Source organism: Natator depressus, chromosome 5 (assembly GCF_965152275.1).
Source record: "Natator depressus isolate rNatDep1 chromosome 5, rNatDep2.hap1, whole genome shotgun sequence".
Lineage (NCBI taxonomy): Eukaryota > Metazoa > Chordata > Testudines > Cheloniidae > Natator > Natator depressus.
Window position 1 is genome coordinate 87,804,521 of NC_134238.1, and position 21,748 is coordinate 87,826,268.

At 43.4% G+C, this 21,748-nt stretch overlaps 1 protein-coding gene across 3 annotated transcripts in view; it reads right to left on the reverse strand.

The window, feature by feature from the left end:
• The window catches only part of AOPEP (aminopeptidase O (putative)), a 378,987-nt gene that overhangs the window by 182,091 nt on the left and 175,148 nt on the right, over window positions 1–21,748 (reverse strand). For all 3 annotated transcript variants that reach the window (XM_074953154.1, XM_074953153.1, XM_074953152.1), the window contains 2 exons: window positions 5,777–5,966; window positions 4,235–4,341 (listed from right to left, as the gene is read on the reverse strand). In XM_074953154.1, coding sequence (XP_074809255.1) covers window positions 4,235–4,341; window positions 5,777–5,966 — 297 coding nt within the window. The remainder of the gene's footprint in view (window positions 1–4,234; window positions 4,342–5,776; window positions 5,967–21,748) is intronic.

Genomic DNA, 21,748 nt, shown 5'->3' on the forward strand with positions numbered 1-21,748 from the left:
ACTTGGTACCATTTAACAAACCTTTTTGCTGTGGTAGGTGTCTGCCAAGAAGGATTTAACAGGGTTGAGTATCCCTTTTTTTAATTGGAAGAGCAATTCCAGCAGGATCCAATGCAGTCAGGATATCAAATAATTTATGGGACTTCTCCTGTATCACTGAAGACTGAATGTTCAAAATGTCTGCTATCCTCATTAACACCTCTTGGAAAGCTAGTTACTGCTTCATCTGGCAAAAATGAAGTGAAGTTCTTGAGAGGCTAAGGGGGATGGTGTTGCTGTCCCAATACTATGTCTGATGATGCGCGACATTCCTCCCTGCCTGATGTCAGTGGTCTGTCTAGGGATGTTGCTGGAGAATGTGATCTTCTAAGTTTTCTGGAGTGAGAAGGGAATCAACCTCCTGGAAGCCTGAGATGACGCTTTTCAATATGCCTTCAATATGGCCATGGTGGCAAGCCATAAAGATATGGTTGCCTTGCATGGTGGTGGCCAGTCCATTGCCAGTCAAAGTAAAGCTGTGCCAGAGCCCTGAAAGAAGAGATTCCAGGTCTTTCCACTGGGTCCCTGATGACCTTGAGGGAGATGGATTTCTGCTTGATGATGGTCAGAAAATGTGACCTGGTGACAGGAAAGAGACAGTACTTTCTCCCAAGGCAGTACCAAGGCATATGGTGTTCTCAGTACTGGGCTCTATTCCAGTGCTGGCAGTGGTCTCGGTGCCAGGTTCATCATTGGGGTATATGTGGCTCCTCCAGTAGGATGTCTTCCAGTACCATGAGTGATTCTAATGGAGTTCACATCAGTTTCTGCATGGTCATCATTGCTCATGGAGTCAGTTCCTGAGGTATGCTTCGCCAGTACTGCAAGTATAACCAATTCAACTTCACTAGCTCTTATTTTTGTATGATGCTTAGTGGGCTTATCCCTGAAGGTATGCTTTGGCCTCTCTTTGAGGGATGATACCGTGCTGTGCCTAGAGTCTCAGCTCCTATGCTCAGAACATCCTCTATCGGCACTGAACTTCACTGCCATGGGTGTCAGTGTTCCCAGTATGGGGCTGGAGTATAGATCCCCAGTTCTTTTCTCAACATTGAGGGTCTGTCAGCACCAGCTTTCAGTGTCATACCTCTGCAGGAAGGGGCATTGACGGACATTGATTTTTTTGATACCTGATCAGCCTCAGTATTTGCTTAGTCAGGGTCCGAAGAGACCTTTATCAGCTGCTCCAGCAAGTGGAACTTATGATGGGCATCTTTGATGAAAAGGAGAGACATATCATGCACCAGTCTAGCATGTGGCTTTTGCCCAGATAACCAGCATCTGGTGTGGCCGTCAGTTAGCAGGATCAGGCTTTGCATGATGGACAGGGTTTGAAGCCTGCATATCAGAAGGGAGTGCTGAACACTTAACCACATGGTATAGGTGGATAAATACAGGGGGAATGTCTGTTTTCTGGGGTAGGAGGGGCTTCAAATTCATCATAGTAGGGGTTTTGAAGCAATTCCCTACCAGTGAGGCAGATGACAATCCAGTAGAAGAATCTGCTAACTCGAAGGAGCAGCAGGTTGGACACTGCTGGATTTCGTCTCAATATCATGGGCAGCAAGAGGGAAGTAGGGGGTTGAGGTCACTCCCTGTTATGTCCTCACATAGGAGCATGAGGAAGCACAGGGCACATGCATGTGTCAAAAGACTCTGATCTTACGTGTGTAAGTCACATGCACACTTACAGTGGGATCTACACAGACAGATACTTAAAGAAAGGGACAATACAGAATAAACAATAAAAAAGAACAATGGAGACCTACTGCAGGCTATACAGTAAGCAGCAGCAAACATTTAAATCCTGCTGTGTCCACTAAAATGTCTTTGACAACAGTTTAAATGAGCCATAGAAATCGAAGAGACAGGAATGATCACCAGACCAATGAGTTGCTTTTATGGCACCTACCCTGTAACATGTAATAAGTGACAGAGTCTGTGAGGAGAAATGATTAATGATTGTTTCACATTAATATGGGAATACCACTGTGTGAAAGGCAAGCAGAATGGAAGATATAGAGAGACTGGGATATCCCAGGGAGAAGGGGAGCAGAGGGCAAAAGATAAGACAAATAAACTCTTCTCTGGTGTCAAATGGGAGACAGCATTTTGGCCCTTACAAAAAAAATTGGTTGGTTACTCTACATGTGTACACCCCCCCCACACACACACGTTTTTAAAAAGCAACACTTGTATAATTAATGTAAAACAAGACAAACATGATTCCTTAACACTGAAACAAAGGAAAGCAAATATCCAGATAAGCCACCTATCACCAGAAGCCAGGTTCCTAGTCTAAAAATATAAACTGGTAATCAGCAGCTTTGTTGGTAGCAGCTGTATGGTAGCTAGTGATAAGGCTTGCTTTTGTGTTTGTACCTATCATCAAACTGCATACTTGCAAATGTGTAACTTGTCTCACCCTGCTTACAAGTCCGATGTACAATTCATCAGTAAGCATCAAAGCAGCTATTAAAGAGAGTAAAGTTATGCAGAGCTGGTGAGACAGCCTGGAGCATAACACTGACTGGGACAACATGAGTCTAAAAGGTAGAACTTTTTCTGCTTCTTGTGAACCGCAGGAGTCCAAGAGGGAAAAGCTCTCAGGTCCTAGTGAAAAGGTGTGTCGTTTACAATACTCTAAATCATATCCTACAAGCTGACATGTGGGGCAGCATAGGGCTAATGGGAGGTGGAACTGGCATGCCTTATTTTTTTTGGCTACAGGGTGTGGTGAGAAAAGCTGTGCATTGTGGAAAAGTTAGACAACTCCTCCAGTTATCCCAAGAACATCACAAACCCCCAAGAAACCCATCAAAACAACCCCACAGTTTTTGTGCCATCGTTAGTGAGGCAAGAGCCCCCTTCTTTGACATGTCTATTGTTAGCCTCAATGCCTGGGACAAAACCCCCAAAATCTCAGATATTACTACGCAAAGGATATTTATATACATTTTATTACGCTTTGTCCTTTGGTTTTTAAGACTTTATTCAGCCTGAGGGTTAGATCAGTGGTTTTCAAACCGTGGGTCACGGAACGGAAGGCACTGGGTCGCGGCGGCTCTGGTCAGCACTGGTGACTGGGACATTAAAAGTCCCGTCGGCGGTGCTGCCCAGCTAAGGCAAGCTAGTCCCTACCTGTTCCGACACCACGCTGTGCCCCAGAAGCAGCCAGCAGCAGGTCCAGCTCCAAAGGGGGTGGGCCACAGGGCTCCGCACGCTGCCTCAGCCCCGAGCATTGGTTCCACACAGTTCCCAGCCAATGGGAGCTGGGGGGGTGGGGGGCGGCGATGCCTGCAGGGGGAAGCTGCGCAGAGCCACTTACGCATCTCTGCCTAAGAGCCAGACCTGCTGCTGGCCACTTCCGGGATGCAGCGCGATCTGCGGTGCCAGGATAGGCAGGAAGCCTGCCTCTGCACCCCCACTGTGCCGCTGACCAGGAGACACCCCAATCCCCTGCCCCAGCCCTGAGCCCCCCAAAACCCATAGCCCCCTCCTGCAACCCAAACCTCTCATCCCCAGCCCCACCCCAGAGCTTGCACCCCCAGCCCTGAGCCCTGACCCCCTCCCACATCCCAACCCCCTGCCCCAGCCATGAGTCCCCTCCCACACCGTGAACCCCTCATTCCCGGCTCCACACTGCAGCCATCACCCCCTCACCCCAACTCTCTGCCTCAGCCCTGAGCCCCTCCCACATCCAAAACCCCTCATGCCCAGCTCTGTTGGGTCGCGGGCATCAACAATTTTCTTCAACTAGGTCGCCAGAAAAAAAGTTTGAAAACCACTGAGTTAGATACTGTACCTCGTCTTTGTGCTTGTCTTCAACCACAATATAAAGCAACTATTATGGCTTTAAACAAGGAACTTTGTTCAGGAAACGGCCTCTTGCTATTTTCCTGAACAGAAGCACTTATAAAATGTTTAGAAACATTTTATATCAAACACAAACCCACATTTTTGAAGCCTTTAAAAAAAATTCACATAAATGCAGAAGAGGAGAAACCTAGTTCAAGTTAATTAGGGTATCTTTTTTCCTCAGAAAGAAATAAGGAAATGCAGTAGATGTAATCAGATGATTTGGGTGTATTTCCTTTGGAGGGGAATGGAAGGATGGATGCAGGGGGGGAAAATGGGCAGGAGGGAGAGAGAGAGCACATGTGCAAAGGAAAAGAATATGCCATTGTATTTTTACCTTAATACTTGCAGCTCTTCTTTAGAGTTCTGCACCTCATCTCTGAGCCGTCGCCAGCGCAGCAAAGCTTTCAACTCCTGCTGCTCTCTTGCTTCGTCATGTGGCAGCTGCTTAGTATAAAAATACGTAGTTCATTGTTTGTTGTTTTCCCCAATGGTCAATAATTTTCTGATGGAAAGACTTGTTTTGTTTCCCTTTAATATGTAGGAGGAGCAGAGGATGGCACAAACATCCGCACCCTTGTTGAAAAATGCAAGCTTTACAAAGGGTTAAGACCAGCACAGGGAAAACAGGAGCCTCACTGGGAGCATCAAATCAATAGTCAGTTAAATATTTCTGCCTGAGGAGGGAGATAGGCAGGTTGTTTTCTCCTCAGAGATTGGCAATAAGTGAACTGGGCATACAGTACAGATACCTGGCATATCAGTTCTGGCTGCATCTTTATTCTTCCCAGCCTTGAAAGCAGAAAGCTGTTTTGTGTCCTGATTTCACTCCTCTTTCCTACTATTTCTGCTTTGCTGGTGAAAGCTCCCTGTTGTATTTCCCCTCTACCAAAAGCATATTTACAGTGATGGTTGCTAATGATATGCCAATTTGTTGGATACAAATGAATTAACTTCTGATTTCTCCTTATGGAAATAAAATTTGACATTCTCTTGAACTACACTACTCTTGCAGTCTGAGCTGCAGTTACTGTGATGTAATATAGAGTATATTTATAACACCATTAATATACAGCAACAAAATTACCCAATGATTAAAAAAGAAATACTTTTTATAGCCTTGTAAATTAATAGGAATAAAATCATCCAGTTGTGATTTTTGTTGCCCATTCCCTGCCAGTTCTGCAAGATCTGCTACAGAGCAAATGCTTTCAGCTGGCTCAAAACAGACTAGAGGCAATGAATAGAAGCAGCTTGTAACAGAGGAGTGATAGTAAAGATGGGGATCAGAGAACAGTTTGAGGATGGGAAGGGAAGGCAGTTGGGCAGGGCCTGCATCTATCTTTCTCTCTCTAGAAATCTAGATGTGGTGGTGGTAATGATTTTATATAGTGCCATATATGTGCCTGGTACTTTACAAAACAAACAAAAATAGAGTCCCAGCCCAGAAGCGTCCTTGGATACTGATGGACTCCACATGACCACATGGTGTTGTTGACTTAAGTGGTGCTCAGATATGGGAAAGATGATTAGATGGGTGGAAAGGACAAAAAAGAGCAATGGATTGGGAGAAATTGGGCAATTTTGAGTAGTGGGTCTTTGGGTCGATGATCATTGAGAAAATATGTTTCAGCTCTTATAATGCAATGACCTATACCTTTGAAAAGGTTCATGTTCAGTGTGGTTAGGTGTGGAAGTAAGGAATTTTAAACCAATTTATAGTGCTGCTGGAATCTGCATTCTAACAGACGTAGCCTCAGAACGTACTACTTTTAAATATAGATTTATAGTAATTTCCTTCCATTTAATACTAAGGCATTCAGTTAGAGAGCATCTTAATTTCTACATTATAAAACAGAATGGTGATCTGTCTTCGTACCTGTTGTGCTACTGCCCAAAATACATCTTCCAAGTAAGTAGCAAACCCTTCACTTATCCATTCTTCAGTCCAATCACGAGCACCAATGGCCAGTCCAAACCAAGCATGAGCAATTTCATGGCACAGACGTGTTCCACAGAGATGGCTCCCTCCAGTTAATACGCTCTGTGACAGGAAGATGATGTGTGGGCTGCATAATATGAAGGACAAAACACATTATAGTCCTGTTACAGCATGCATTGCATGGCTATAGTAATATGTAGACTTTATTAGCCTTATCAGCCTGTTATTACTATATGCATGTTAGGTCATGACAGCTTGGGCGTTTTTGGGAATTAGGTTGCACTTTAATGTTGTCTGGCAGAGATTCAAGCTAAAATTCTGCCAAGCAGTTTTTTCATATTCAACCATCAAACATATATTACCTGTAATAAGTAACTTAAACCAAAGTTTTACATTTTTCAAATTACAAGGCTGATTTATTTCAGTGGAAGCATTTATATTTAAGCTAGGATAATAAAAGAAGAGCAGGTGTGAATACAGACAGGAGGTATTTATCAGTAAAATGATCAAAGTAGGAAATAAATACAGCAAAAATGGTTTCAAAAGAAAACACGTTGCTATCCAAAGGCAACAAAAAGCATGTAGGATAAAGCACACACATACAAGCCATATTTGATTTGTTACAATCCAGACAAGTTAACAAACATGATACAGTCTAATAGCCCTATGCTTCAATCACTCTATGAGGTGCACAGGGAAGCAGAAAGCCCTTTACCACATGACAGGTTTCAGAGTAGCAGCCGTGTTAGTCTGTATTCGCAAAAAGAACAGGAGTACTTGTGGCACCTTAGAGACTAACAAATTTATTTGAGCATAAGCTTTCGTGAGCTACAGCTCACTTCATTGGATACAGTTGGGGGAAGGCAGAAGGGAAATGTAGATACGTGGTGTGTTCTTCCCCAGTCTGCATAGTCCCACCACTCCCCATTGAATATAACAGAACCCCTGTACTAAGGGAAGGTCTGGTCTGATGGGGGAGGAGTTGGGGAAACATGCTTTATGCGGTATAATTCACTAAGGAAAATGCTTAAATTGTATTGCAAATTATGGCTGCTGTGCTCTGCTTTCTGAGACAGCTTCATCTACACTTTTGTCAAGAAGAAATTCAATGCTCCAGTAAAGTTACTTAACTACTCTTGTAATAAGGTGCTTCTTGGTGTGAGTAAGGGTGGCAGAATTTGGCTCGAGGTGATTATGATCCAAGGGATTAAAGGAGAATTACCAGCACAGTGCTGCCAGTGCTACAAATGGGCCTGGAAAAGGGACAGAGCTAGGCTCCTTTCATACATATGTAGGGTTGTCAACAGTAATCACACTAACCCAAACATTCTTGCCCTGCCCCTTCCCTGCCCCAGACCGGCCCTTCTTTGAGGCCTCCCCCCCTCCATTGCTCACTCTCCCCCACCCTCAATCACTTTCACCGGGCTGGGGCAGGGGTTTGGAATGTGGGGGGAGCTCCAGGCTAAGCCTGGGGCAGGGGGTTGGGATGTAGGCGGAGGTGCGGGGTGCAAGCTCTGGGAGGGAGTTTGGGTGTTGGAGGGGGGTCAGGGCTGGGGGACGGGGGTGGGGTATGTGGTATTGGCTTTGGGAGGGGGCTCAGGGCTGGGACAGGGGATTGGGGTGCGGGAGGGGTGAGAGCTCTGGGAGAGAGTTTGGGTGCTGGAAGGGGTCAGGGCTGGGGAGCGGGTTGGGGTGTGAGGTATAGGCTCTGGGATGGGGCTCAGGGCTGGGACAGGGGATTGGAGTGTGGGAGGGGGTGAGGGCTCTGACCAGGTGGCGCTTACCTCAGGTGGCTCCTGGTCAGCGCCGCAGCAGGGCTAAGGTAGGCTCCCTGCCTGCCCTGGCCCCACGCCACTCCCAGAAGTGGCCAGCATGTTCCTATGGTCCCCGGGAGGGAGGCAGGGGTCCCTGCATGCTACCCGCTCCCCGAGCACTGACTCCACAGAAATGGGAACTGTGGCCAGAGGAAGCTCCGGGGGCAGTACCTGCGGGCAGGGGCAGCTTGTGGAGCTCCCTGACCCCTGCCAGTGGTCGCAGGATCGTACTGGCCACTTCAGGGAATGGTGTGGGACCAGGTCAGGTAGGGAGCCTGCCTTAGCCCTGCTGCACAGCCAGACTTTTAGCGGCCAGAAAATCTCCCGGTTTGGCTTCAGTGGCCTCCAGGAGATGGAGCCAAATTCTGAGAGACTCCTGGCAAAACCGGGAGGGTTGGCAACCCTATAGATATGGATCAACATCCAGTATTTCCCTTCTAATTTCAGGTATCCTCTGCCTCCACCTAATCCATATCCCAAACGTTTTCCAAGATCCATACAGTCTGAGGTGATGCAGCATAATGGTAAAGAACAGCAAGTTTTAGAGGTAAGTCTCACCTCCTGAACAGGGGCCAAATGGCCTTACGACATTTCCAAGAAGCAGATTCTAGTAATCAAAGATCTTCTCCAACCTGCCATACCCTTCCGTTAGAAACGTTAAAACACCCACTGTTCTCTTGCACTTAATCTACATGTCTGGATCTGACATCTTAATTTAAAACACCATGGCTTGTGGTTAAACACACAACAACAACAAAAGACCCATACAATAATCATCATCTTCTAAAATAATAATAGTTCAAAAAAGCAGGTTAAATGCACTCAGATCAGCTAGTATCACAACACACATTGCAAAAAAGCTGAAGTACTAGTAAAGGAATCAAGTTACAGAGAACAAAGAGCAAGAATAAATAGCACTTCTCCAAATCTCTACAAAAATCAACTCAGATTATCAAGAACAACAACAAAAAAGGGAGAGGAAAAAAGCACAGAAGCTGCTGAACATGATGAGACACTCCATTTGATTACCAAGCCCCTGTTGAGAAGAATAACTGCAACTTGGGGGTATTGCTTTGGCCATTTTTAAGTAAATGATCCCTAGCTGTGGCATGTGCAGTCCTACAAAGAAAAACCACAGAAATGTATCAAGTAAATAACATTCCAGACATACTGTTGACAGCGTTTCGACCATTTGGCTAAACAAAACAAGGGTAACTTCATGCCTTATAAACAGGCTCAGATTAGGGTATGCTTTTTAAGTATCTACTAAACATATATAGGGAAATAAAGGTATAACTTTTATTTCCCAGTGTCACAGTTTCTATTCTAAGTTACTTAAATAACAGGAAGGTCACACTTTGGCAATATGCATCTTTTGTGGAAAAAATAATTAATTAATTTTTTTGGCGAGGAAATATATTCAAGGCAGATTCTGTCCAAAAGGAAAATGTGAAGCTTTCTAAACGAATGGAAAATAAAGGTGTGTAGGAGCAGAATTTCATTTTAGAGTATTTGTGCTCACCTTGCCCCCCTTTCTCTGAGAATACCTCAAATCCTCCCCTTTATTTTGCTTGCTGTCATCATGCCAGCTGTTCTTCCAGTTTAGGGCATCACATAATTCCCCTCTACAGTTTATCAACCCCACTCCTGAGACTGTCAGATGTGCAACCACAGAGTAATATAGGGTGCTTGTTTATCCTAACCTCACTTTTTCTAAAGGCTGAACATGTAGCCTCCACAGAACTTCCAGTGCCTACTGATCCAGGAAGAAGTCTGAGTCTTCAACTATAGTGCCATGTATTTACCTTAGAGAAATTCTAGCTTTCCAGCATATATTTGAAGACCATATATTTAGGCCCCCTTAATCTCACAAGACACTACATTCTGTCAGATTATGTGGGATGTCAGCTGTACTCATCAATATTACCTACATTTTTTACTACCAGTATCATTCCCGAAGGGCTTGATAAATACAACAATGCTCCATGTGAAGCCTAGGATAACAGGGATGATGACAAGGTTGTAACATCTAGTAGTCCAACAGAATTTTCCATCAAGGATATGAATGTTGTACCCTTGTCATCAACATGATTTACTGATTCTAAGCTCAAGGTTTGGTACCCGTTGTCAGGAGCTCTTGATGTCTACATTCTAGGATACAATCCAGCATTTTAGCCCATGAGGTGCAAATGTGTCTGAACACTACATTCCCGAATGAGTACAATCTTCACATTTGCCACCAACTCCTAAGGTTTGTACTAATATGCTGGACTTCTTCACCTGACATATTCCAGCACCAACTTTGTCAGCAATATCATGTCATCTTAACTATTATCATGCTGTAAGTATGGGCAGTCAGCCTTCAGACAATGAACGATCTCCAACTCAGTTGTTTTTCTTTCAGGGAAATGTGTTGAGTAAAGGAGATATACATTATTCCTGACCTGTGCTGTTACTTAGAACAATGGACTTTCCCTATCAATGATATTTTCAAACTGAAAATATTTCATCTCTGATCAGTCAAAATTCTGCAGTTTCTTTTCAGGCATTCAGGCAAAGCTCTTAACTAACACAATAGGGACTATCATAGGGTTTGGCCCATACTGCTAAAACATGAAATAGAATAACCAGTAAGATAAACAGAAAATAAATATTCAAAAAAATGTCTTAGAATAGCCATACTGGGTGAGGTCCATCTAGCCCAGGATCCTGTCTTCCAACAATGACCATTCCAGAGGGAATGAACAGAACAGGGCAATTTTCAGGTGATCCATGCCCTCTCATCCAGTCCCAGCTTCTGGCAGTCAGAAGTTTAGGGACACCCAGAGCATGGGGTTGTGTTCCTGATCATTTTCAATAATACGCATTGATGGTCCTATCCTCCATGAATTTATCCAATTTTTTTAACCCAGTTATAGTTTTGGCCTGCACAACATCCCTTGGCAATGAGTTCCAAAGATTGACTATGCATTGTATGAAGAAGTACTTTCTTATGTTTGCTTTAAATTTGCTGCCTATTAATTTCATTGAGTGATCCCTGGTTCTTGTGTTATGTGAAGGAGTAAATAACATTTCCTTATTCACTTTCTTCACACCAGTCATGAGTTTATAGATCTCTAGCACATTCCCCCTTAGTCATTTCTTTTCTCAGCTGAACTGTCCCAGTCTTTTTAATCCTTCCTTGTATGGAAGCTGTTCCATATTCCTAATCATTTTTGTTGCCTTTCTTGGTACCTTTTCCAATTCCAATATGTCTTTTTTGAGATGGGGCAACCAAAACTGCATGCAGTATTCTAAGTGTGGGCGTACCAGGGATTTATACAGTGGAATTATGATATTTTCTGTTTTTTTATCTACCCCGTCCTAATGATTGCTAACATTCTGCTGTACATTGAGCAGATATTTTCAAAGAATTATCTATGATGACTCCAAGATCTCTTTCTTGAGTGGTAACAGGTAACTTAGACCTCATCATTTTGTCTGTATAGTTGGCATTATGTTTTCCAAAGTGCACTATTTTGCATTTATCAACATTTAATTTAATCTGCCATTTTGTTGCCCAGTCATGAAGTTCAGTGAAATCCTTTTGTAACTCTTCACAGTCTGCTTTGGACTAAACTATCTTGAGTAACTTTGTGTCATCTGCAAACTTTGCCATCTCACTGTTCACGCCCTTTTCCAGATCATTTACTGGTCACAGTACAGATCCTTGGGGAATCCTGCTATTTACTTCTCTCCACTGTTAAAACTGACTATTTATTCCTACCCGTTGTTTCCTATCTTTTAAGCAGTTAGTGATCCCTGAGAGGACCTTCCCTCTTATCCCATGACTGCTTACTTGGCGTAGGGGTCTTTGGTGTGGGACCTTGTCAAAGGCTCTCTGAAAGTCCAAATACACTATCAACTGGATCACCCTTGTCTACATGCTTACTGACACCCTCAAAGAATTCTAATCAATTGGTAAGACATGATTTCCCCTTACAAAGCCATCTTGACTCTTCCCCAACATACTGTGTTCATCTATGTGTCTGATAATTCTGTTCTTTTCATTTCAACCAGTTTCTCCGGGACTGAGGCTTACTGGCCTATAATTGTCTGGATCACCTCTGGAGCCTTTTTTTAAAAAAATCAGTGTTACATTAGCTATTCTTCAGTTATCTGGTACAGAGGCTGATTTAAGTGATAGATTACATACTACAGACAGTAGTTCTACAGTTTCATATCTGAGCTCCTTCAGATCTCTTCGGTGAATACCATCTAGTCCTGGCGACTTATTACTGTTTAATTCATCGATTTGTTCCAGAACCTCCTCTACTGACAACTCAATCAGGGACAGTTCCTCAGATTTGTCACCTGAAAAGAATGGCTCAGGTATGGAAATCTCCCTCACATCCTCTGCAGTGAAGATCAATGCAAAGGAATACATTTAGCTTCTCCACAATGGCCTTTTCTACCTCGAATGCTCCTTTACCACCTTGATCATCCATTACAAATTTTTTTGCTCTTAGTTTTTGGGTCTTTTGCCAGTTGCTCTTCAAAATCTTTTTTGGTCTGCCTAATTATAGTTTCACACGTGACTTGCCAGAGTTCATGCTCCTTTCTATTTTCCTCAGTAGAATGTGACTTCCAATTTTTAAAAGGATGTCTTTTTGTCTCTAACCATCTCTTTTACTCTGTTATTTATCCATGGTGGCATTTTTTGATCCTCTGTTGTTGTTTTATTTTGTCCTTTGGGACATACACTTAGTTTGAGACTCTATTATGGTGTTTTAAAAAAATTTCTATGCAGCTTGCAGACATTTCACTCTTGTGACTGTTCCTGTTTGCTTCTGTTTAATCAGCTTCCTCATTTTCTGCATAATTCCCCTTTGTGAAGTTAAATGCTACTGTGGTGGGTTTCTTTGGTATTTTTTCCTGCACAAACTCGTTAAATGTTTTTACATTATGGTCACTTTTACCGAGCGGTTCAGTTATATTCATGTCTTGGACGAGATCTTATGCTCAATTTAGGACTAAATCAGGAATTGCCTCTCCCTTTGTGGGTTCCAGAACTAGTTGCTCCAAGAAGCCATTATTAATGGTGTCTAGAAATATTATCTCTGCATTCTGCCCTAAGGTAACATGTACCCAGTCAATATGAGGATAGTTGAATTCCCCCATTATCACTGGGTTTTCTGTTTTTGTAGCCTCTTTACAATCTCCCTGAGCATTTCACAATCACTGTCACCATCCTGGTCAGGTGGGCAGTAGTATATTCTACTGCTATACTCTCATTATTCAAGCATGGAATTTTTATCTGCAGAGATTCTACGGTAGAGTTGGATTTATTTAATTTAGATATTTCCTATATTTGACTATGCTTTCTTTCACTTATAGTGCCACTCCCTCACGAGCACGACATACTCTGTTGTTTCTATATATTTTGTACCCTGGTATTACCATGTCCCCTTGATTATCATCATTCCACCATGTTTTTGGGATGCCTGTGATATCTATATCCTTATTTAATACCAGGCACTCAAGTTTACCCTTCTTATTATACTTCTAGCAATTGTATACAAGCACTTACAAAATTTGTCAATATTTAGTTGTCTGCCTTCACCTGTTGTCATATTTTGAAGATGTTACACTGGTTTAACAGTTAACAGCTAACACATGTGAGATTTTTTTCTCCAAACCAGAGTCCCAACATCATTCAAATAGGTGTCTGCACTTTCTCAGCCTTCTGATCCCTATGCTGTCAGCTTTTCTCATTTTCTCTTGAAGGATGGATGACATGGTTTCATATTAGAGAGACAAGGGGGGTGAGGTAATACCTTTTATAGGACCAACTTTTGTTGGTGAGAGAGACAAGCTTTTGAGCCACACAGAGCTCCACACCCTCCTTGTCTCTCTAATATTATGAGACTGACACGGCTACAACTGCACTACATACATATTCTCACGTTGTCAGTAAGAATGAAAATAAAGCTTCTTATTTATAACCAGACTACATAACATGTTGAACAGCAGTGTGTCTGGACAATCTCTTTCCTCAAGGTCAATGTAATGGGGTGCTAGCCATTTAAGACCAGAGGAGGCTGTTTAAGAGGCAAGCTATCGTGTTCCAGGTGTCCAGGAAAGGCCCGAAGCAGTAATTAAAATGGACACTGAGAGGAAGATGGTCCTGGGCAATAGTTAGTGTCTGGGGGGTGGGGGTGGGGTGAGATGAAGGAGTATGAAAGCCCAGACTGCTGTTCCTTTAGGGCCTGGGACCAGGATCCTTTCTGAGTGAGTGGCACAAGGCTCCCCTCTCTCCCAGCCAGCCCAGACTAGTGTTTGGGGTAATTAGACCCACTAGAAACGTCAAGGGAGAGGTCAGATGACAGGGTGGGTGACTCAGAAAGAAGGCATCAACCCAAGTCAGAGAGACTACATAGGTCAGGGTGGTCAGGCCTGAAACCACACAGTCCCAGGAAAGAGGGCTTTGGGGTCCTCAGCCTAGGGGTGAGCAAAAAGATTCTCTTTTGGGAACTGGACTATGTTTAATAAATCAGACTCCAAAAGAGGGGGAATATTGTTTTTAAAGACTCGGGTGTGAGTGGATTATTTCCAGGAACCTGAGGAGAATATGAGACAGAGGACAGCAGTGGCACTCCACACAGCAAGGGGACATGCTTAGAAGCACCCCTCCTACCACAGGTGCCGACTCCATGGGTGGTCCGGGGCTGGAGCACCCACAGGTAAAAAATGGTGGGTGCTGAGCACTCACCAGCAGCCCTCCTGTCAGTTCTCCCGCACCCCACCAATGTCTCCCGCCCACCGGCAGGCACTGCATATTAGTGCCTCCCTCTCCTTCCTGCCCACCATGATCAGCTGTTTTGTGGTGTGCAGAAGGCTGAGCGGGGAGGAAAGAGGATGTGGCGTGCTTGGGGGAGGGGGCAGAACTGGGCGAGAAGAGGCCAGGCGGGGGTGGGGCCTTGGGGGAAGGGGTGAAGTGGGGGTAGGGCCTGGAGCAGAGCCGGGGTTCAAGCACCCCCTGGCACTTTGGAAAGTCGGCACCTGTGCCTCCTACAATTAGCATTGGGCAGACAACCACCCGGAGCCTCTGCAGTTCCTTTGGTGCCCTGCTTTGCATTCATCTTTCCGTCCATCCCTAAGTTGAGGGTCCAAAGCCCTCCTTCATGGGACTGTGTAGTTCCAGTCCTGCCCTCCCTGGTCTCTCCCCTTTAGTCCAAGGTTAAGTTTCCACAGCCTTCCTTCTGGGACTGTCTCCCTTTAAGTCTTGGCCTCCCTGGCCTATGAACTCTCTCTGATTGAAAGAGTTTGAAGTCTCCTTTTTGAGTCACCCAGTCATCTGATCATTTTCTTCTTTAAATTTCCCACGAGTCTAACTACCCCAAACACCAGTCTGGCCTGGCTGGGAGAGAGGGGAGCCTTGCCCCACACACTGTACAAGGCTCTTGGTCTTGGGCCCCTACATGGATTAAAGGCCTGGCCTTTTCTACTCCTTCCCCCTTTTAGACACGAACTATTGCCCAGGCCCATCTTCCTCTTACTCACTATCTGTTTTGGTTAGTTCTTTCACTTTCCCCAGACACCTCTCAAACTACTACTGTCTCTGGTCTTCAGGGGCCAGAACTCCGATACAGTCAGACACAAGCCCTGGTCTAAGAGCGGGTTTTCTAACTGGCTCTTGAGCTGCAGTCTACAACATACATCATTGTGCTGTCATATGTCAATCTAAAATATGCATTTAACAGAGAAGAAAAAGTTATGGCCATTCCTCACTGTAACATTGCACCGCATAATGCTTTATGGAAATATGCTTATGAAAATAAATATGACATAACTGGAATATGTTTTATGCTAGACATGCCATGTAACACATCTCTGCAAAGGTTATGATCTACTGAATATATTCATCCTATTTGTATGCATGTATCATTTTTGTACTCGAAGTTATGAATATTGGCTGTGTACTTGGCTGATTTTAAGCAACCTTAGTAAGGCATTTGGTCAGCTTAAAGAAATTGCAAGTTAAGTGCCCAATCAAGAAACACTTAACAGACAATAGATCTTGGAAGACTCCAATCCACATAAGAAGTCTACCTGAGGATGTTCAAAGTTGCATGTGAACAATGGCTGCTGCCTGTAAGTTCTGAGTCATGCATGGACACGTGACTTGCCCATGTGACTCCAAAACTCCATCTTGTGGCTGGGATTCTACACAGGGGGAGGGAGGGGTGTCCACCCACAAGAGGAAATCTATTTAAGCCCCTGGGAGACTCCTCCATCTGGTCTTCAGCTGGCTCAAGAGATAGCCTCTCCACACTGAAAGGATACCTGAAAGAAACTGGAACAAAGGACAGTAACCACGGGGGTGTGACTGATTGCTGGACCCAGACTAGAAGGAGGGTAGTCTGTAAAAGAAGCTTACTGGAACATCTCTGAGGGTGAGGTTTCATCTGTAATAACTTTCTTACTATATTAGGCATAGGCTTGCGTGTTTTATTTTATTTTGCTTGGTAATTCACTTTGTTCTGTCTGTTACTACTTGGAACACTTAAATCCTACTTTTTGTATTTAATAAAATCATTTTTTACTTATTAATTAACCCAGAGTATGTATTAATACCTGGGGGGGGGGGCAAACAGCTGTGCATATATCTCTCTATCAGTGTTATAGAACAATTTATGAGTTTACCCTGTATAAGCTTTAAACGGACTTATTTGCGGTTTGGACCCCATTGGGAGTTGGGCATCTGAGTGTTGGAGACCGGAACACTTCTTAAGCTGTTTTCAGTTAAGCCTGCAGCGTTCAGGGGACGTGGTTCAGACCTGGGTCTGGGTTTGCAGCAGGAAAGCGTGTCTAGCTCAAACCAGGCAGTGTTCTGAAGGCCCAAGCTGGCAGAGGAAACAGCTCAGGGGTAGTCTCAGCACATCAGTTGGCAGTTCCCAAGGGGTTTTCTGTGATCCAAACTGTCACACTTGCCATCCAACAGTTACAGGAATTTAACCTTCTCTTCCCTTATGTGGAAAAGAAGAACTTGATCTGAGTTGGGGATGAGAACAGTTAATTCACTTCTGCAATTACATTAAGACCTGACCCACTCTGCCCAACCTATACAGAACCTGAAGGGTTCTGAAGGTTTTCACTTGAAAATTTGTTGGCTCAATTTGCAAGTAACTTCTGCCAGCAGGCCAGAACAGGTTGTACGGGTGTGGTAAGAAGCACTGGTAGCCATACCCAGTGAACAAAAAATACAGCAATCATTCCCAGAAAGCTGGAGTGGTTCCCAATGCCCATTATAGAAAAAGAAATTAATGACTTGCTTTCAACAAGTACATTCTTGTGTACACTTTTCAAACAAAAAGGGCTTTATTCTGGCCAGAATCACAACCGTCAGAAGTTTGATTTCCACATAATTTGATTGAATGAGGTCTGCCTCTCCCAACTAAGCTACAGTATGTGGAATATGAAGACAAAAAGTATGGTATGAGGGGACAAGTATGACACATAGGAATGGAGAATTGGCCCCAAAGGGAAATAATTATTTTTCATTTGGTCTGAGCAGCAGAGATACACTTTCCTTCATTAGACTTGATTGTCCTTGTTGTGTACTGAAGTCATCAAAATTTGCCCACTTGGATTTCCTTAACAAATGCTTACATTTTCTTCAACAAATAAAAGGCTTCCAAGAGGGACAGAGATCAGAGCAGTAGTCTAACTAGCTGAGAAGCCATTTCTCTGTCAGCAATTCTGTACAACTTTGTCTCCAGACTAATTATATAGAGGTGCCCATTAGAACATAGCTGCAGAAATGTACCATCGCTGACTGTTCTCATGCAATTTGTAGTCAACAGGAAAAGAGCAGACACATGGACTCTAGTTTACTGCACATGTGTACACTTAATTAGTAGCTCTTTAGTTAGTGATCTGACAGTGTGCAAAGCACATTTCTAACAGACTTGTCCCACCCTTTTTGAAGCTTGAATAGATGGGATTCAGAGAAAAATTCTCATATAATATACAGAGTTATAGGTGTAACTTCTCACTTATTTATCAAGATAACAGAAGAGATCCTTAAAGGGGACCCTCCACTCCATCAACTGGAAAATAACATCTCTACTTGAAAATTTTGCACCTTCTATCATTAAAATGAACACCCACGATCACTATAATTGAAAGAAGTTAAAGAATAAAAATTTTGTTCAGCACCTTGTGTACAGTCAATTTCACTCTCTGCTATTTAATGAACTAGTTAGTTTATCCTTTTGTGGAAAACCCTTATTAAAATAATCAGAGGAATAAAATTAATCCCTTTAAAATATTTTTAAAGGAGTATTTTAAAAAATCATCAGAATGTGCTTTTTAAAGATTGCTCTACCCGAAACTGGAATTTGTAAAAATTAGTCAATTAGAAATTCAAAGTGACAGCATCTGTTTAAATGTAATCTGTAAGAAAATCCAACTTCTCATTAGTTTTTGAATATCACTGTATGTAATCTACAATTTCCCAGGTAAGTGATGCAGGGAACAATCTTCTTCCAGTGTTATTTTTATTCAAGTCTGTCTTTGACTGTCAGTTTGCTGTTGTGATCCATCTTTCTAGTATCATAGAGTAACATGGTACCTGACCAGTACCTACAATCTCCTGTATTACCTGTACATTTTATACAGTGTGTTAAACAACTACTGATGAGAACAATTCTCCCTATCTTGATCTGCAGGCATTTACACTGTACTCCACCCCTTTGCCCAAAGCCTAAGGATATATAGTGATGCCAAATGAGATGTTGTGGAGGCAGGCGGTGGCTTTTAGAACATTAGAAACATCAGACTGGGAATATAAACAAAAGCTGACTACACAGAAACAGGTTTCTTTCCAGAAATTCAAACCATGGAACCAACAAGTCACTCATTTTATGGGTAAAAGTCACTCTGGTGCAGCCAGCTGACACATCTCTCTGTACCACATAAACCACATTGTGGTGCTGTGCAAGGGCAGAGCAAGGCAGACGCTAGACAGAAAAATGGTCTCTGCAACCCTTGCATGCCAAGAGTGTGTGCTCTGCTTCAGTTCATTATAGGCTGGCAGTATGGCCACAGGCTCCATGACTAAATGAATCCAGCATTCAAACCCCAAACCATAGAGGGGCAGCCTGCCCAAAGATTGTCAAGTGTGAATTCCATCCCCACTTAGTTCCCTGCACAAAATCAGATTATTTGAGCTTTTATACAGGTCTTCGTAGGGTGACCATCCGTCCCGTTTTCAAGAGGATACTCCCGTATTTTAAGCCCTATTGCAGGTGTCCCGCCCTTTTTTTAAAAAATGGGCAAATTATCCTGTGTTTTCTACTCCCCCTGCTGGTCAGTCAGTGGTCAGTCAGTGCAGCCCAGCCATGTCTTGTTTGTGGCTGGCAAGTGAGTGCAGGCAGGCGGTGGCTCGTCAGTGAGAGCACATGGTTGCCTCAGGCTGGGTGGAGAGACAGGAAGATGACACGTCAGGTAGGACGAGAGGCAGCCCTGTGTGTGAGGGATTAGGGGTGTGTGTCACCCCTCGCCATGTGAAACCTTAAGCAGGGGTTCTCAATTAGGGTCTGCAAGCACTTTCAGGGGGTCACTGGGCGCTGATGCTGAAACCCAGACCCTGAGCCCCAGTGCCCCCTGTAGGGCTGCAACCCCAATTCCCAGCACCCTCCATGAGGCAGAAGCTGGAGTCACGGGGGGGACTGAAGCCCCGATCTCCGGCACCCACCGTGGGGCTGAAGCTGGAGCCGCGGGGTGTGAATGTGTCTGTGTTAAAACCCTGATTCCTAGCACCGGCCGCAGGGCTGAAGCCAGAGCCATGGGAGGACTGAAGCCCTGATTCCTAGCACCCGCCACGGGCTGAAGCTGGAGCTGTGTGGCTGAATGCCTGAGCCCTGGCGACCTCTGTGAGGCTGAAGGCAGGAGCTGCAGGGCTGAATCTTGGATCCCCGGTGCTCTCTATGAGGCAGAAGCCCCCTGAGTCCATAGGCAGAGTTGGGGGCACCGGGAATGTTGCCATCCCAAACTGCAGTACACGTGAAGGGGTATCCTGGAGGCCGCCTTCCCTCCACCCCTGAACTCCTGAGGCCCCTCTTTCCCTACTGGGCTCTGGAGTTTTTATAGCATGTTGGGGGGGCTACTGAATAGTTCTGATTGATTGCTGCTGAATATGAGCCATTTTACAAGGTGTCCCGTATTCAGCACAGGGAAATATGGTCACCCTACATTTGGGTTATCTTACTCAAAACAGGCTGCCTTTCTTATTGATAAATATGGTATAAATTAGATATTTGGCATGAAGCTTTGTAGAAGATGAACAAATGGAGAGAAAAAGAGACGTGAACCTAAATTCAGAGAGTAAGACCTGAAAATCAGCAGCGTTTGCAGGAGGTTTCTGGTTACTCCCTTTCAGTAACATCCAGATTATCCATTTTCCTTGGATACTCAATGAACAGACTAAAGGTAAATCCTTGCTTAAAAGGAGAAGTCACTGTTTGTGTGACTCTATATTTATACTGCAGTTGTTGTATATATAACTTGAATAGCTTTTAATCTGAGTTTAAAATGACTTTGGCTTTACAAATCAGCCATGGGTTTGATTCTTCCAAACATTATTTATACAGAGAATTCTGCAATTTTTCTTCAGGAACGGGGGTAACTCAAGAACCCCCTGATTAACAGTAATAAACTAAGCCATATTGGAAACATTTATGAGAGCTGACAAAATATAATTTTTATATGCCAGGACAGCTCTCCTAATGCCCATAGAAGGACTAATCAGATTAGCTTTAGCTGAAATGGACATAAAGTCTCATTTGATAAAATAAATTTTGATGCATTCCCAGAAGAGCAATAAAAGAGATGCACAAAAGAGAACTGAAACATCCCACACAATCAAGCTAGTCCCCCTGAATTTAACACCCCTTGCTTCATTTAACACCCTTTTTTCTGAACACAAATGAAAGACTAACAAAGTGCACTTCATAAAGGATATACGTGCAAAATTCTGGCTGTGATTTCAACCATATGATTCATTTCAAAGATAAAGGAAGTCAACACAGTTAAAAGTCTACCCAACACTTTGAAAATTTAGCCCTAAGCTTTTAAAAATTAGACTTCTAGCCTAGCCACACACAAAAAACCAAACCAAACAACAACAAAAAACCTGAGAAATGTATTTTTCCTTCTTACACTGTATCAGGAAATCCTGCTGTATCATGGATGATGATCTCTATTAATCTAATATAGAGACATGTGCACCTTAAAAGGACATTCAATCCCATATACAGGACTGAATCTTCTAGTAAGGAGTCCATATTTGAAAATAGGGTCCTTTATCTCAAGACCGCAAGTGTAAAAAGTACTGTTATAGTGACTAAAACAAACACTGTCTTTAAATAGCCAACTAAACTACACGTAACAAACCACACATAGCAAAATCTTAGGGCATTTAAATCATGCACCAATCTTACCAGAAATGAAACATTTTTCTTTCTTCTTCTTAAATATGTATTCAGTTTTGATGCTCCAGCCTCCTTTCAAGGATCAGTTCTCCTACTGTCTGGACAATGTACAATAGCAAGGCAAGAGCTCTCAAAATTCTTTCACACAGAAGTTTTTCCAGGCCACTCTTAGGCCCTGACCTCATGCGCCTTAGACAAGAACATCCTAGAACAATCAGACCCATAATAGGGCTACTCATTTGTTTCAAAAGCTCTTTCTCCCACATATTGATGGTACCAGAAAAAAAGCTTTCTGTAAATTTTATTATAATCATAGTACATTATAACTTACCTATTGATGTTATGCTGTCAAAGACCATTCAATAACATCCAACACGGTAATAAACTATATCTTTGGAAATGCTCTTATTCAAAAGACGAGTCAAGTTAAAACCAGGGTGAAATGACACCATATTTTAGGTTTCTGGTTCAGCTTGGTCCCTGTGATTCAGGTGTTGGTTTTGAACAAACCACCTCATCTTGGGACCATTTCAATATGAACTTTGGGCGCCAAATGCCACTTCCTTTCCACCTACCCAACAGTAAAGCTTGACTACGAATGGGGTCCAGAAATAGAAATC